Below are 14,764 nucleotides of genomic sequence, written 5' to 3'. Positions count from 1 at the left end.
GGCTCCGGTATAAACAAGAGCAGTGACGTTATGGCTGTCGATCAGAACGTCGAGGTCACTGGTTCGTCGCCTTGCGTTGCGGTTAGGTCTTGGCGTCGAATCACGGCTGCGTCGGTTTGTTCCGCTGCTTCCAGGTCGCTTCGTCAGATCTTCGGTGCGCGAGGTGTTTCGTTGTCAGGAGTTGGGGAGATACGTTTGCGAGACGCTTACCCTACAAGGCGACCGGCAAGGGACGCGACGTTCTCCACTGCTGCAGCGAACAAAGACACTACGGCCGGGTTCGTCAACTCTCCGGCACGGCGCAGAAAAGGCACTCGAGGCAGGATGTCAACAAACAACACGGGTTTATTAACCCAAGATGCAGCACAGTACGACAGTCACGGTCTTGAAGGCCGTAAAGGGAACTCCGCAAGACCAATAGAGTACGCTTGCCAGCGGCGCTACGACTATCACACAAAGGGCAGCAGTCGAGCACACGAACGAGAAGCCGCCTGCTAGAGCAACGCGTCAACCTCTCGTGCTGGCCTGAGAGCATCTGACGCTAGCAAGCCAGCGCCAGACAGAAGCGAACTCAAGGGGGAAGGGGGTTGTCACTGGCGGCCAATGAGGACAGGCGTTGCGCAGTGACGTAAGCTAGCTTGGTGGCGTGAGCATTGTTCTGGCATGTTCGGACGCGTGGCTCGTGCGGGGAAGACCAACGCATGGCTCACACTGAGCAAAAAGGCCTGGCGGCGTAGCCACAGTAGCCATGTCGCCGATTGACAGCGGTTCCCGGCTTTACCAGCCGGGAACCGCCGTTAACAGAACTTGGCGTTACCAAGGAGAATGGCGCGGGTGGTATAAAAACGCCGGGCTCCTCTCCACTAGCGCGGTCGCATCTTGGTGGTAGTTTCCTTATCGCGTACTCTTGTGAGTGCTTTTTCTTGTGAGCGCTTGTGAAAGTCACTCTAACGGAAAGTTTGACGAAATGCTGCTTCCCTGTTACTTTGCCGGATGATGCCTGAATGGTGTGCACCGCTTAAGAAGCTGCAGGAAAGAAACTGATGTGACTTTCCAATGGGTGGGGCAAGTAAGCCTACGCCGAAGTGGCTGAGTGCAGTGCCTCTGCGACTGTGTGCTAAACAACCAAGAAATGTGCGTGAGTGCTCACTGCACTTTCGTACAGACGATTATGAGATCAACCGCAACTTGGGCAAGGCTTGTAATGTGCCCTTCAGAGCAGAAACCGCGGCGCCAGCTGCCGGGCAGTAAGGCGGGCAACGTTGGGCAAGGCAAACGCTACATCAGGAGGCTTTTAAGGCAGTGACTTAAAGTGCGCTAATGTTGCACGGACCACTAAACTGTGATTTTTTTTTTTGAAAATGAGCATTTCTTTGGCACAAAACAAGCACTACGAGGTTTATAGAAAGCTATTTCAGCAATAAATGTCGACTTAACATTTGCTTTTAGTGTCCCTTTAAGAAGGTGGTGGCGAGAAACGCCATCCAGCTCGTTTTTTCTCTGCCCTTGATTTTGGCCAGCACATGTAAGCGTGTTGTGCAGCGTGGGGCAAGTAGGTCCAGGTGTAATACTGTACATGTCAATAGATTTAGCAGGTGTGACACGTGCATTGTCAACAGCATTCCCTTGGCAAAGAATATAGTATCGCGCAATGAGAGGGTGCACGAGCACGGGTGGAAATCTACAGATTCATTGCAAGGTGTGCAGTTGCGCCCCTCTACTCAGCAACGTTTCAGTGACTGGAAGGCTAAAACACAGAGAAAACATGAAATTATTGAGGCATTTCAGATTCACAAACTTGGTCCTGATAGGTGTGTGAGCGTGCCATCTGTTTTTTTTAATGCCAAAGAGGAGTGCTTTCTTGACAGTGATTCTAGCATGTAGTGATAGGGTGCCTTTCAATGCGATTGCTGTTGCTGCCATGCATGCTCATATCAGTTTGTTGTTCGTGTTTTCATGTAATTAAAGTCAGTTGATAGTCCAGAATCCTTCCTGTTTCTGTCTCAGTTTTCTTGTGTTGGTTTCTTCTGGTGCAGCTGGCATTCCCTTACCTAGAACAATGTACCAACTTGACCAACAAGCCACCCTAATAAGGATGTAAACAAACTCTTTCAGTACGGTGCTATAAGCCATTGGACACGGAGTTCCAGTGACTTCAAATCTCCCGCAAAATTTAAAACCAGCAGCTTGCAAACAACAAATGCCATCTGGCATACTCATTGACAAATGCTCTTTCAGTTTCAGTTTCGCTTGTTTACATTTTGCATTCTTTGGCCCTGCTGCAAATGAAGCTTGAACCAAAGGTAGTTTCGAGTTACGCAAGAGATCCGCATGCATCGCGGGCAGTGTGCCCCTCAAAGCTGACTGCTGTTGCGAGCACTTCGGCTGCTTCTGCTGCTGATTTTTTCAACTCCAGCAGTGGTGATGACTCGAGTAACGATGTGGGATCATCTGACTTGAATTTTGAGAAAGATGCACCAGCTCAGATGCCTCAAACTTCAACACGCGCTCGCATGTCAGTTCCGTTTTAGACTTCGCACTGTATACCGGGTGCTCAAAATTAAGCTTTATGGTTTTCTTAAAATGCAGCACTGGGAGGTATGCGAAAACCACCTTTGCAGATAAGTTATGTATCCAGGGGAACACAAAGTGAGACAATAATTATTGCTGTCAGCCACCCAATTAACTAAGATTGAATAATGAACTTTTTAATGAGTGCAGCAAGCAGATATGTTTACATTGAAAAGTTGGAGGCAGTCGCGTTTCTACGCAGTTCCACCTGGAAGAATTCTTCTGGCATGTCTGTGCACCGAGATATCCCGCTGCAAAGTTTAATTGCGGTTTGCATGATTACGCATGCAAGACAGTGAGCACTGGCACAAAGCTCCTCCCCGATGTGCCGCGGCAGTAGCGTGTGGCGTTTATTTTGACAACGGGTCAAATGCACAGGCAAAGACAATAACGGTTACCCTGTTGCTACCGGCTGGCGACAGCAAGCAATGACTGCTCGTCACATCAGGGAGGAACATTGCACCGATCCTCACAGTCTTGCATCCCAGTGTTGCATTTTAACAAAACCATAAAGCTTAACTTTGAACATCCGGTATATGAAGAAAACGTGCTTTATAATCGACTACTGTGGTTTTATTTTTGCGTTAAGGGCATCAACAACGTACGGCAAATATATTTTACCAAATGCACCGTGCCGTGGGAAGTTTTCACCCACTAGACAACCTGGTGCTGATGTTCGAGCAGCGCTGCAGATCAACGTGCGTCATTTCTGATAAGCACTGGATTTTTTTTTTTTTTAGAACTTAGGTTACCAAGACTGTGTGACAACACTAGCAAATTCTCCTGGATGAATATTTTGCCTAGAGAGACCTGGGAGGCAGTCCCTTCCACTAGAGACATGATCACCTACGATAGCAAGCCTGCGAGATGGAATGAACATGAATGTGCACTGTGACACTCCCGTCAGATGGCGCACTCATGCACATTGCCATGAGTTCACGTGCGCTCCACACTAGTGACTGTGCATAAATACATGAACTTTGTACCGCGACTGCCACATAATGATCATCCAGGCATCGTCAACCTTTTTTCATGGTTTTTAGCCCAGAGGACCTTTCAGTTTATCTGTCTAGTAAATAAAACTTGATTCTAAATTTAATGCCAGAAACAAGTATGTAAAGCAGCTCTATTATTAATAGGTAAGGGTGTGCGAATACCGTATAGTAAGTCTCCAATCGAATACCGAATTGAATTAAGAAAAAAAAAGTCGAATATCGAATAACAAGTTTATTTAAAAGAAGCACAAATGTTTACAAATTCTCATGCAAAAAAAAGCAGCTGTTGTACGTGATCCGAGGTCAACTTCTCCCTCCGGGCCGTAACAATGTTACCAGCCATTGAAAACAACTTTTCACTTGGTACACTTGTTGCGAGAATGCCCATGTATTTCATGGCCATCTTGCACAATTCTGGGAAGTGCTGCTTGCCTGTTTCTTTCCACCATGCTAGAGGGTCTTGGTCCTTGCTGCAAGTGGGCTCTCGAAGGTACCGCTTAAACTCCTTGATGTTGGCTGTTTCGGTGCAGTGTCTTCTTTCTGATGACGCCGCCAGCTTCTCAATGCTGTTCCAGATGCTGCTGACACACTCCTTGTGAGCTGTAGATGTCGACGTTTCGACACAGTCACTTGATTCTTCTTCTGGAGGGAGCTGCAACTCAGTTCTTGCAAGCTCCAAGAGCCTTGTTTCCCGGAATGTTTCAGTACAGAAGAGGTCCTTAAACCTTGGGTCACAGGCGGTTGCCAGCACATACTCCTTTTGCTCGTCCTGCCCTGGAAACCTTGTCCTCATGCTATTCAGCAAATTTCTAGCAAACTCTGAGGTGTCATCATCGGCTGCAATACAGTCTTTCAGAACCATCTGTGTTCCATACAAAAACGGTACCACTGACGACAAAGTTGCATATTTGTGGCCACTAAGATCTTTGGTCACCGATGCGATTGGTTCAAGAGCTTTGACTAGTCCAGCCACAGCTTTCCACTCCTGTGGTGCCAGGTTGGGCACAGTTGTCTCAGACGTGGCCAACTCCAAACAGATGGCTTCCTTCAGCTGCACAAGACGCGAGAGCATGTCGTGCTCACTATTCCACCTTGTTTCCACGTCTTGAATAAGTTCCAGAACTGAGAGCTCCATTCGTCGCTGGCAGTCCTTCAGTCTTGCCGCAGCTTGGGCGCTGTGTTTGTAATGGCCAACAATTACGTGACACTTCTTGAGAATGGCAGGCACTCCTGCTGTTTCTTCCTTGGCATCTTTTATAGCTAGTTGCAGTTTATGGCCCATACACTGCATTGGGACGCAAGAAATACCCCTAAGGGCCGCGCAAAAGTTTCGTGCATTGTCCGTCACCACATAGACTGGCACTTTTTACAGTGGCAGCTTTCAGTTATCCATCATTGCTTGCAGGTGCTCCAGGATGTTGCAAGCAGTGTGGCTCTCGGTCACGCTCCGGTTTTCCAACGCAAAGCTTCTCACGTCGAAGTTGGAGGTTAAATAGTGGCAGGTGAGGCTGATATAACTCTGGTTAGACCTCGACGTCCACATGTCACTTGTCAACGAGATCGACTCTACGCCTTCCTGGAAGTCCGCATGCATTCTCTCCTTCACAGCCATGAATGTGTCTTCGTACAACTCCGGGATGATTGTCCTTGAAAATGTAGTGCGGCTGGGTATCTTGTACAAAGGCTCCATGTGGTTCATCAGCTCTTTGAAACCCCGATTTTCGACAAAGCTGTAAGGCTGGAGGTCGAGCGCCAGCATTCGGGCAATCCTCGTGGTTATCGCCGTTCTCTCGCGCTGCGACAGGTCCTTGCCCGACTTCAACGCATTTTTGATGAGCGGCTGTGCTTCGTCTGGTCGTCCTTGCTTACCGCGGTCTCTCATGAACACACTGTGCAAAGAAAAATGCTTGTTCTTGAGATGATTCGCAAGTGGCGTCGTCGTACTCGATGGTGTGCGAAGTTTCATGTCACAGCTTTTGCACGTTGCCTCTTGGGCCGAGTTCTTTACGAAATGTTTCCAAATGGCACTTTTCGTTCGTTCACTCATGTCGCACCTGACCAGCAGGACCGTTGGACGACGTTTTCCGGCAGCTCGCGTGGATACAATTCGGTAGCAGGACACGTCGGCGTAGTTTCCGATTGCGAGGGACTTGGTGGTTTCGGATTGCCCGGAGAAATGACGCAAACGGCCAAACGTCGCAGAGCCAGCGGTTGGATTGGATTGGATTTGTGGCCCCACCCTTTGTAATGGGCGGGCATCAACGGATGCCCTGGCCTAGAGGACTAAACAATGAAATCAAATTTAAAAATGAAAAAGTTAAAAAGTGCACGGAAGAGTGGTTACAGACGCGTTAACTAACCACCACTGACTATGAATATGTTCACGAGAAAAGCTTCGACGAGTCAATGGAGAAGTTAAACAAGCGCCACCTCTATCCCGTCTGCGAAAGTTGAAGAGAAATTGGGTGGCTCTACTGCCGAGAGGTGGCGCGAGTGCCGCCCAGCCAGCTGAGTGGTGGACAACTGTACGCCGAACTTCGGACCTGGGATGTTGTGTGCGCATCTCCTGCCTTTGTCGCGTGCAGGTTTTATTGATTCCATTTTTTTCTTTTTCTTTTTTGAGTCCACAACACTGAGTGTGTTCCCCCTTTGCAAAGGGGCAGGCCACTACATCATCATCATCAGCCGCGCAGCGACGTGACGCAACCAGTGCTGCACGCCAGTAATGTTCTCTGTGGCGGTCGTGGTGCGTGGTTTTGCGGTTCGTAATGGCGCACTTTCGTTTTGTGCTCGCGAATTGCAGTCTGAGATTCCTCCCAAGTGTACATACAACTGTTGCATGTGTACGAAGTGAGACATAGTGCAGCCTGTGCGAGCGGCGCAAACAAAAGGCTGTCTTAGTTGGGTTCAGCGGCTCGGCTGTGTCACGACCACAATTTAATCTGCGTGCTCTCAGGTTCGTGACATTCAAACTTTGTGTAGTTTTGGACAGACTGTGCAGTCTCAAATTATTGTATGTGTTTCACCCGCCAACCAAACAGACGCGCCGAATATATCTAATACAGTAAAACCCCGTTAATTCGGACTTCACGGGACCAGAGAGAATGTCCGAATTAACCGAGGGTTCGAATTATCGCGAGTACGATCAAAACACTAGAAAAATGTTTCCGCCACCACCAGACTTTTATTTCTTAAAGAAGTCGGTGATCGCGGTTTGCTTCGCGGAGGCAACGAACGTGCAAGGAAATCACAATTTTGCTAAGTTCCTGAAGGTGGCTGTCCGCGCACACTGTGCCGCAAAGCGGCAGTCTAGCTGACGCAGCCAGGCTTGAAATATTTCGGCCGTCATCCAAGCCTTTCTATTAAAGCGGTAGTCGACAGGCAGCTGCTTAATGTTCTTAAAACATCTTGGCTTCGCAGCCTTTCCGATCACCAGCAGCGGCAGCTACTCTGTGCCGGTCATGTTCGTAGCCAGAAGAACCGTCACCCGCTCTCTACTCCGTTTCCCGCCGACGCACGGGTCCCCCTTAAACACGATCGTCTTCTCAGGCAGAGCCTTAAGTCAGTGTTGATAATGTTGCACGGCTCGTACGTAGAAAGGCGTGCGGAAAGTCCGGAACGCCAGGCCTGCACAACGCTTCACCGCGCACGTTGCGGAAGACCAGGGGTGCTATCGCGGAACGATGCCTTATGCCATATTCTATGCTATTCTTATCATCCACCACTCGTGGCTGGCTGATCGCGTTGATAACGCGGACGGACCGTCGCCATGTTGCCTGTTGCTGATGACAGTAGCGATGCACTGCCTTTCATTGTGTATGTGCCTCCGAGATGCAAAGCTCGTTTTAAATCTCGGAGGCCATAATCCGATCTCGTTGCCTCGTTTTAAATCTCGGAGGCCATGATCCGATCTCGAAGTTGTTAGATGCGCCGTCGATTTCGGCTGCGAATCCAAATTATATCCGAACCGCGGCCGTGGCGGTATCCGCTGCTGCTTCCCCGTCTCGACCCGACCTCGGTCGGGAGTTCGAATTAACCGAAGCGCGGTCGAATCTGTCCGAATTAATGAGAGTTCTCAGCCATAGAACAATGCACATTTTGGACGGGACCAGACGTCGCGTCTGAATTAACCGAAATTCCGAATTAACGGGGGTCGAATTAACAAGATTTTACTGTATTCGAGTAACCGAATACTTCATATTCGATTTGCGAATTGAACTATTCGACAAGTTGGAATTCGATTCGTATTCGTATATTCGAGTATTCGCACACCCCTATTAATAGGTACTTGCGTGAAATGCGCCTCTTCCATTACAGTGACGCCAAACACTGTTAAATGCAGCACTTGTTTTCTAAATCAACAAGAGCATGCTCAGAACATAACAAACAGTTGCTGAACAGTTTGCTGAACAGTTTGCTGAACGCCATAAACTCCTTAGGTCACACTGTTATCCTTAATTCTCACCAAAAATGGCCAGATTTCTTTTACTGTGGACCCGCCTGGCCAATATATTAAAATTCCTCCGTGCAAACAAACTCGCCTCTGCTTTCGCTGCAGGACAGGATGTGTGCTGCCATTTAAGGGATCATGGCAAATCGCCAAGACAAAGCCAGATCATCCATGGCAATGCAAGAAAAGGCAAAGCAGCATCAATGGCTCGTCTTTTGTTGTTCTTACCAGAAAAGCATGGACAAGCTGGGCTCATCCATGACACGAAATGGGTTAAAAATGTGGGCAAACAGTGCCAGCACTTGCAGAAGTTACCTTTGACTTCAGAATCCCAGTGGGCCCCACCACATGCTCAAATAGGTGGGCTGCTACATGCACATCTACAGCGCTGAATGGGTCATCCAGGAGGTAGACATCCGCATCATGGTACACTGCCCTGGCCAAGCTGAGACGCAGCTTTTGGCCACCACTCAAGTTGATGCCCTGAAAGGTGTTTATCAGTACAGGTTCACATCAACGCTAACACCAGCATCCATTAATGCCGACTGCCCACAGGACTGCAGGGAGATGAACAGAACCAGCACTGCAGTGGGCCCCACCCCGCTTCCCTGTACTTCCTGTAGCTAAGGCTGTTTTTCACAATGACAACGCTCAATCAACCAGCAAAATCTCTTGTACAATATGCCAACATATAACAATGCACCATACAACACGTTACAATATACCTGATGCCAATATCCTAAGTGCACTGAAAGAAGAAGACATGACTTATTAATTGATTGAACTACTGGTTAATGATGTGATCATAAACTGTTCAAGTGGTCTGGGTAGGGCTTAATGAAGTGACAGGTTGTAACTAGAGCTGTGCGAATAGCAAAATTTTGGGTGCGAAGCAAATTCGAATATTGAAGTGTGAGTGCGAATCGAATTGAATATTTTTCGAATATTTCTAGAATATTTTTCAAATACTTCGAAGCAAAATTGCAGTTAGAGAGGTTTCCTAAGCATATTCTTATGAGATAGCAACATGAAAGTGTTTCTTTTCGCTAGGTTGATGAAGCACTGGAGGGGTGGTGTTTCATAGTTTTCTTATCAAGAATGAGGCAATGTAGAGGCCAAATTCTATTTATGTACATAATTTGGTGCAACCAAAGTGTTGCCGACAACACTTCACACGTGATAGGCAAAGATGCCAATTCCTCAGCCTCTCCTCCTCTTTCAACTTCCGTGGAAGCCCAACTGATGTGGTGGACGAGGGTGTGCTCCCTTCAAGTCCGGAGTTCCAAATCTGCCTCGCAGACGTCGATATATAAGAACATCTGAAATTTTGGATGCTAAAAAGCTTCGGCTTCCTGTTTTCAGACTTCCTGTCCAAATTTGAGGTCCAAAACAGCATTAATTAAGCCCCCACCTCTGCCACATCTTTCATCTCCATGTTGGAACCAGCGTTTTCTTGAGTTAATACATTTGCGACCATAGCAGAGCTTGAAAGGCAGCTTTGCCGGAATACCGGGGTGTGATGAGGTGAAGCATATTGAAAATCTAGGGACCACTTCCAATCGGACGTTGACTGTGTCTTGGCAAAGTTCGACCGTGACGGAGCTTGAAAGTAGAGCTGTGCGAATAGCAAAATTTTGGGTGCGAAGCGAATTCGAATATTGAAGTGTGAGTGCGAATCGAATCGAATATTTTTCGAATAATTCTCGAATATTTCTAGAATATTTTTCGAATACTTCGAAGCGAAATTGCAAAAAAAGAAGTTAAGAGAGGATTCCTAAGCATATTCTTATGAGATAGCAACATGAAAGTGTTTCTTTTCGCTAGGTTGATGAAGCACTGGCGGGGTGGTGTTTCATAGTTGTCTTATCAAGAATGAGGCAATGTAGAGGCCGAATTGTATTTATGTACATGGTTTGGTGCAACCAAAGTGTTGCCGATAACACTTTACACGTGATAGGCAAAGATGCCGTTTCCTCAGCCTCTCCTCCTCTTTCTGTGGAACTTCTGTGGAAGCCCAACTGATGAGGCGGACAAGTTCCAAATCTGCCTCCTAGACGTCTATATTATAAGAACATCTGAAATTTTGGATGCTAAAAAGCTTCGGCTTCCGATTTTTCGCATTTCCTACCCAAATTTCAGGTCCAAAACAGCATTAATTGAGCCCCCACCTCATCCACATTTTTCTTCTCCATGTTGGAACCAGCGTTTTCTTGAGTTAATGCATTTGCGACCGTAACGGAGCTTGAATGGCAGCTTTGCCGCAATACCGGGGTGTGATGAGGTGAAGCATATTGAAAATCTAGGGACCACTTCCAATCGGTTGTTGACTTTTGGCAAAGTTCGACCGTAACTGAGCTTGAAAGGCAGCTTTGCCACGATACGAGTGTGTAATGTGGTGAAGCATATTAAAAATTTGAAGAGGTCACTTTCAATCGGGTGTTGACTGTATTTGTTTTTGGGAAGTTCGAATAGTTCGAATAGTAAAATTCCAGTGCGAATCGAATCGAATAGCAAACACTATTCGAAAAATATTCGAAATTTCGAATATTCGCACACCCCTACTTGAAAGGCAACATTGCCGCAATACGAGAGTGTAATGAGGTGAAGCATATTGAAAATCTGAAGGGCTCACTTTCAATTGGACACAGCTGTATTTGTTTTTGGGAAGTTCGAATAGTTCGAATAGAAAAATTCCAGTGCGAATCGAATCGAATAGCAAACCCTATCCGAAAAATATTCGAAATTTCGAACATTCGCACACCCCTAGTTGTAACCCAAAACGACAGCTGGATCGTGAAGAGGCAGCGGAAGCTAGCCAGGGTAATATTATGTTCTTTGTGAAGCCACTGAGACTTGCCCAGTAGAAGAATGTAATCAAACTACTAAGGCGAGCACAAAACAAGTGACATCCCTTTCAACCAGGGCTGCAGGCAGAAATTTTGGGGGGGGGGGGGGGGAGACGTCCTTGATCTGTAGTGGGGGCTGGGCAGGCAGATGTGGTCGAGTGTCATTTTCTGCTCTGTATGCTACGGCAAAAAAAAAAATTTGAGCGGAGGGGGGCGGGGCGTTGTGCCCCCCTGGCTATGCCACTGCCTTCAACTAATGCTAAGGAGAGAAACGGTGAAAGCGCACACTCCAACGAGACACTCAATATATTACTCCAGAAATTTCTGCACCTCACCCATTGCTGAACTGCCTCCGGCATCAGGCATTGACCAAGTGACGATTTCATGAAGCAGGATAATGTCACAGATCAGGAATGACATAATCACGACGTCATTTGTGATCACATAATACAGTAGAACCTCGTTGATACGTTCCCGCTTAGTACAATTTCCCGGCTCCTACCCTCGCAATCGCAAAAATTAAAAATAACTCACTACAACTGTGTGTAATACATTCCGGCTGATACGTCCCCAGAAAATACGATTATTCGGCAGCAACGTTCAGCACCGCGGAAACCTTCGGTCGTACGATACATTTTGTAGCCAGAAACTGTCATTCAGGTGTGCAAAAAGGGCCCTCTTGTGGATTTGACAAGCATAATCCAGTGTTCATCAATGAACATTTGACGAAAGAGGGTAAGCAGCTGCTCGGAGCTGCCATTAGAAAGAAAGAGAGGTGTTAACTGGAAATTTGTGTGGACAGCTGGTGGGAAAACTTTCGCTAGGTGAAATGAAACTTCACCTGTCCTTCGTCTAATCTGTTTGGATGATGTTGATAAAATGGTCGAGTGAATGCCTTGATTTATCTGAACACAAGTTTGTGTACTAGTACCGACATGCATGGCTAATCCCGGTCACAACTGCTGTGCGTATCACGATCATGACTCATTTAATATTTCTGTTTCTAAGTTAAATCCAAATAAATTCATGGCAGCTTTGCATCTAAACCTACAAAGTATTAGAAGCAAAGGAGATGACCTGCGAGAATTGCTTGGAAATCTGGACATCAGTTTCAATGTGTTGATGTTTACTGAGACATGGCTAACGCAAAGTGAAAAGCCACCCCAATTGGAAGGGTACATATACCAAGGCATCACACGTACTAGTGGGCGCGGTGGCGGCATGGCTATGTATCTTAGAAAACATCACCAATATGAGGTGATTTCAAGTTTCACCACTAATAATGAACATGTAGAATGTCTTACTGTGTGTTTGAAATCTTTTCACGTATATGTCATATATCGGCCTCCAAATGGAAATAAGACACCATTTTTTGAATTCACTGATGAACTACTAAACTACCTAAATAACACTGGTTCAATGTTTCTGATAATGGGTGACTTGAATATTAACATGTTAGGAAATGACACTAATGCGCGTGAACTTAAGAGAACTATAAATGCCTATGGCTGTGAAAATTTTATCAATCTAGCCACTCGCATTATGGCGGATAGCGCGACGTTGTTAGATGTCGCCATTACGAATGCACCTGGCCCAAGTAGCTATGCTGGTCTCTTGCCAGTGGACATAAGTGATCATCTGCCAACGTTTTGTTTCTTGCCAATGACGAATGATAAAAGCATAAAAATGGGCATGTGCTCATATCGAAATATCGACCCGAATTCTTTAGCTCACTTCCGCTCTCTTATCGAAAAGACAAACTGGGAACCGATTTTCGAGCAAAGTGATGTAAATCAAGCATATAACAATTTCTATGCCAGTTTCATGCCATGTTACGAGCTAGCCTTTCCTATTAAGACAACTAAACGTACCTCCAAGAAAAAGATTAGAAAGCCGTGGATTACGCGCCTACTTTTAAATAAGATTGCCGCTAAAAATAACATGTATCATTCTTTCGTTAAGACACGTGACCCACAGAAATTTGCTGAGTTCAAAATATATCGAAACAAGCTCAATGCAGAACTCAGATATGCAAAAATATGTTACTATGAGAATTTGTTCTCCCATGTATCAAACGACAAAAAGAAGTTCTGGCAGGCGGTTAATAACCTTGCACAAAGAAAGAATGACGCAGCACCCATAGTTCTAACCACAAATCAAGGCATCCTAAATGATGAGGAAGCTGCTACTGTGCTAAACCACCAATTCATTCGTAGTGGAGAGTATAGTCCGACTGTGCACAATGAACATCCAAGTGTAGACGCGTATAACAAAAGCAGTTCAATTACTTCTATTGTACTGACACCAGCTATGCAGCACGAACTGTCAGACATCATGCGTAACCTAAAGAATAATGCAGCTGCAGGCTATGACGATATCAAACCAGCTGCCGTGAAACACGTAATGGACATAATTTGCAGTGCTTTAACTCCTGTCGTTATCTGTATGCTCGAACAGGGTGTGTTCCCAGAAGCACTCAAGCTGGCTAGTGTGTGCCGGGTGCACAAAGGCAGAACAGACTACACTTTTAATAATTACCGACCCATATCGGTATTACCGGTGATGTCAAGGATTTTTGAGACAATCATAAACGTCCGCATTGATAGTTTTGTCCAAAAGTACTCTATTATGTCTGACGTGCAATATGGGTTTAGAAAAAAAAGATCCTGTGAAGAAGCGTTACTCTCTATTAAACGTGAAATAATAAATAACTTTGAACAAAGATTACACACCATTGGTCTCTTTTTAGATTTAAGAAAAGCTTTTGATTCTGTAAACCCCGCCATTTTGTTGACTAAGATGTATTATTGTGGGATAAGAGGGACAGCACATGACTTGATTCGAAGTTACTTACAAGACAGGTATCAGTATGTATCTATTAACAATTCCAAATCTCCGAAATTAAAGATACTACAGGGCGTCCCACAAGCATCTATACTTGGACCCTTGTTGTTTAACCTGTACATAAACGATCTTTCTTATATACCATATTCTCAAAGTGTAATTATGTATGCTGATGATACTAATGTGTTTTTTTCCCGGAAAGTCATTGCAAACGTTACAGACTTCAATAAATAATTACCTGAAACTACTTATGTCGTGGTTGCACAGCAACAAACTGCAACTTAATATCAACAAAACTAAATACATCATTTTTGCACCTATTAACAAACCAATGAATTTTAAGTTAACAATATTGTTTCAAGATGTGCAAATAGAACAAGTAAAAGCTCATAAGTTCTTGGGCATCTGGTTTAGAGGCGATAAGTCCTGGACGACACGTAGAAAAATTATCTGCAGAACTTAGTAAAATGACGGGATGCTTTAACAGAATCCGGGAATTGATTCTGCTTTGGCTTAAAAAAGTATTATATTACTCCATGTTCTACTCCCGACTTACATATTGCTTGCTTGTTTGGGGTACGACATACTCAAAAAACTATCAACAATTGATAATATTGCAAAAGACAGTCCTTAGATGCTTTGAAAACTACACAAATAGGCTTCCAGATTTGCGACTGCATGATTTGTTCATTAAACACACTTTGCTGAAAGCTAACCAGATATACTACTATAGGCTATTTCAACATATCAAAACAAACAAACTCTACACAGCTAAGTCATCCGAATCAAAATGTCGGTATTCCCTACGCAATGAAACTAGGGCAATACCGAAGTTCAGAACAGTTTATGGCAGGCAGCATATAGGCTACCAGGTTCCGCAATTATTAAATCGCCTAAGTCCCCTTGATTTCTGTACTTTGTCAAAAAAAATCTATGAAACTGTATATTATAAAGCATCAAATGGAATATGCATGATGTGTATCATTTTCGTGTCATACTGTTACGCTTTATTTTTTAAACATTTTTTTTACAATTGAATAATGCAATTCACTCTCGTT

General features: G+C 45.3%; 1 protein-coding gene across 1 annotated transcript in view; it reads right to left on the bottom strand.

The window, feature by feature from the left end:
- LOC119382421 (multidrug resistance-associated protein 1) overlaps positions 1–14,764 on the bottom strand; it is a 351,316-nt gene that overhangs the window by 131,317 nt on the left and 205,235 nt on the right. Inside the window, exon 18 of the mRNA XM_037650116.2 lies at positions 8,332–8,499. Within this exon, the coding sequence (XP_037506044.1) occupies positions 8,332–8,499 (168 nt within the window). The remainder of the gene's footprint in view (positions 1–8,331; positions 8,500–14,764) is intronic.

Source organism: Rhipicephalus sanguineus, chromosome 2, assembly GCF_013339695.2.
Source record: "Rhipicephalus sanguineus isolate Rsan-2018 chromosome 2, BIME_Rsan_1.4, whole genome shotgun sequence".
NCBI classification, from domain to species: domain Eukaryota; kingdom Metazoa; phylum Arthropoda; class Arachnida; order Ixodida; family Ixodidae; genus Rhipicephalus; species Rhipicephalus sanguineus.
This window is presented reverse-complemented; position numbering and strand designations above follow the sequence as displayed.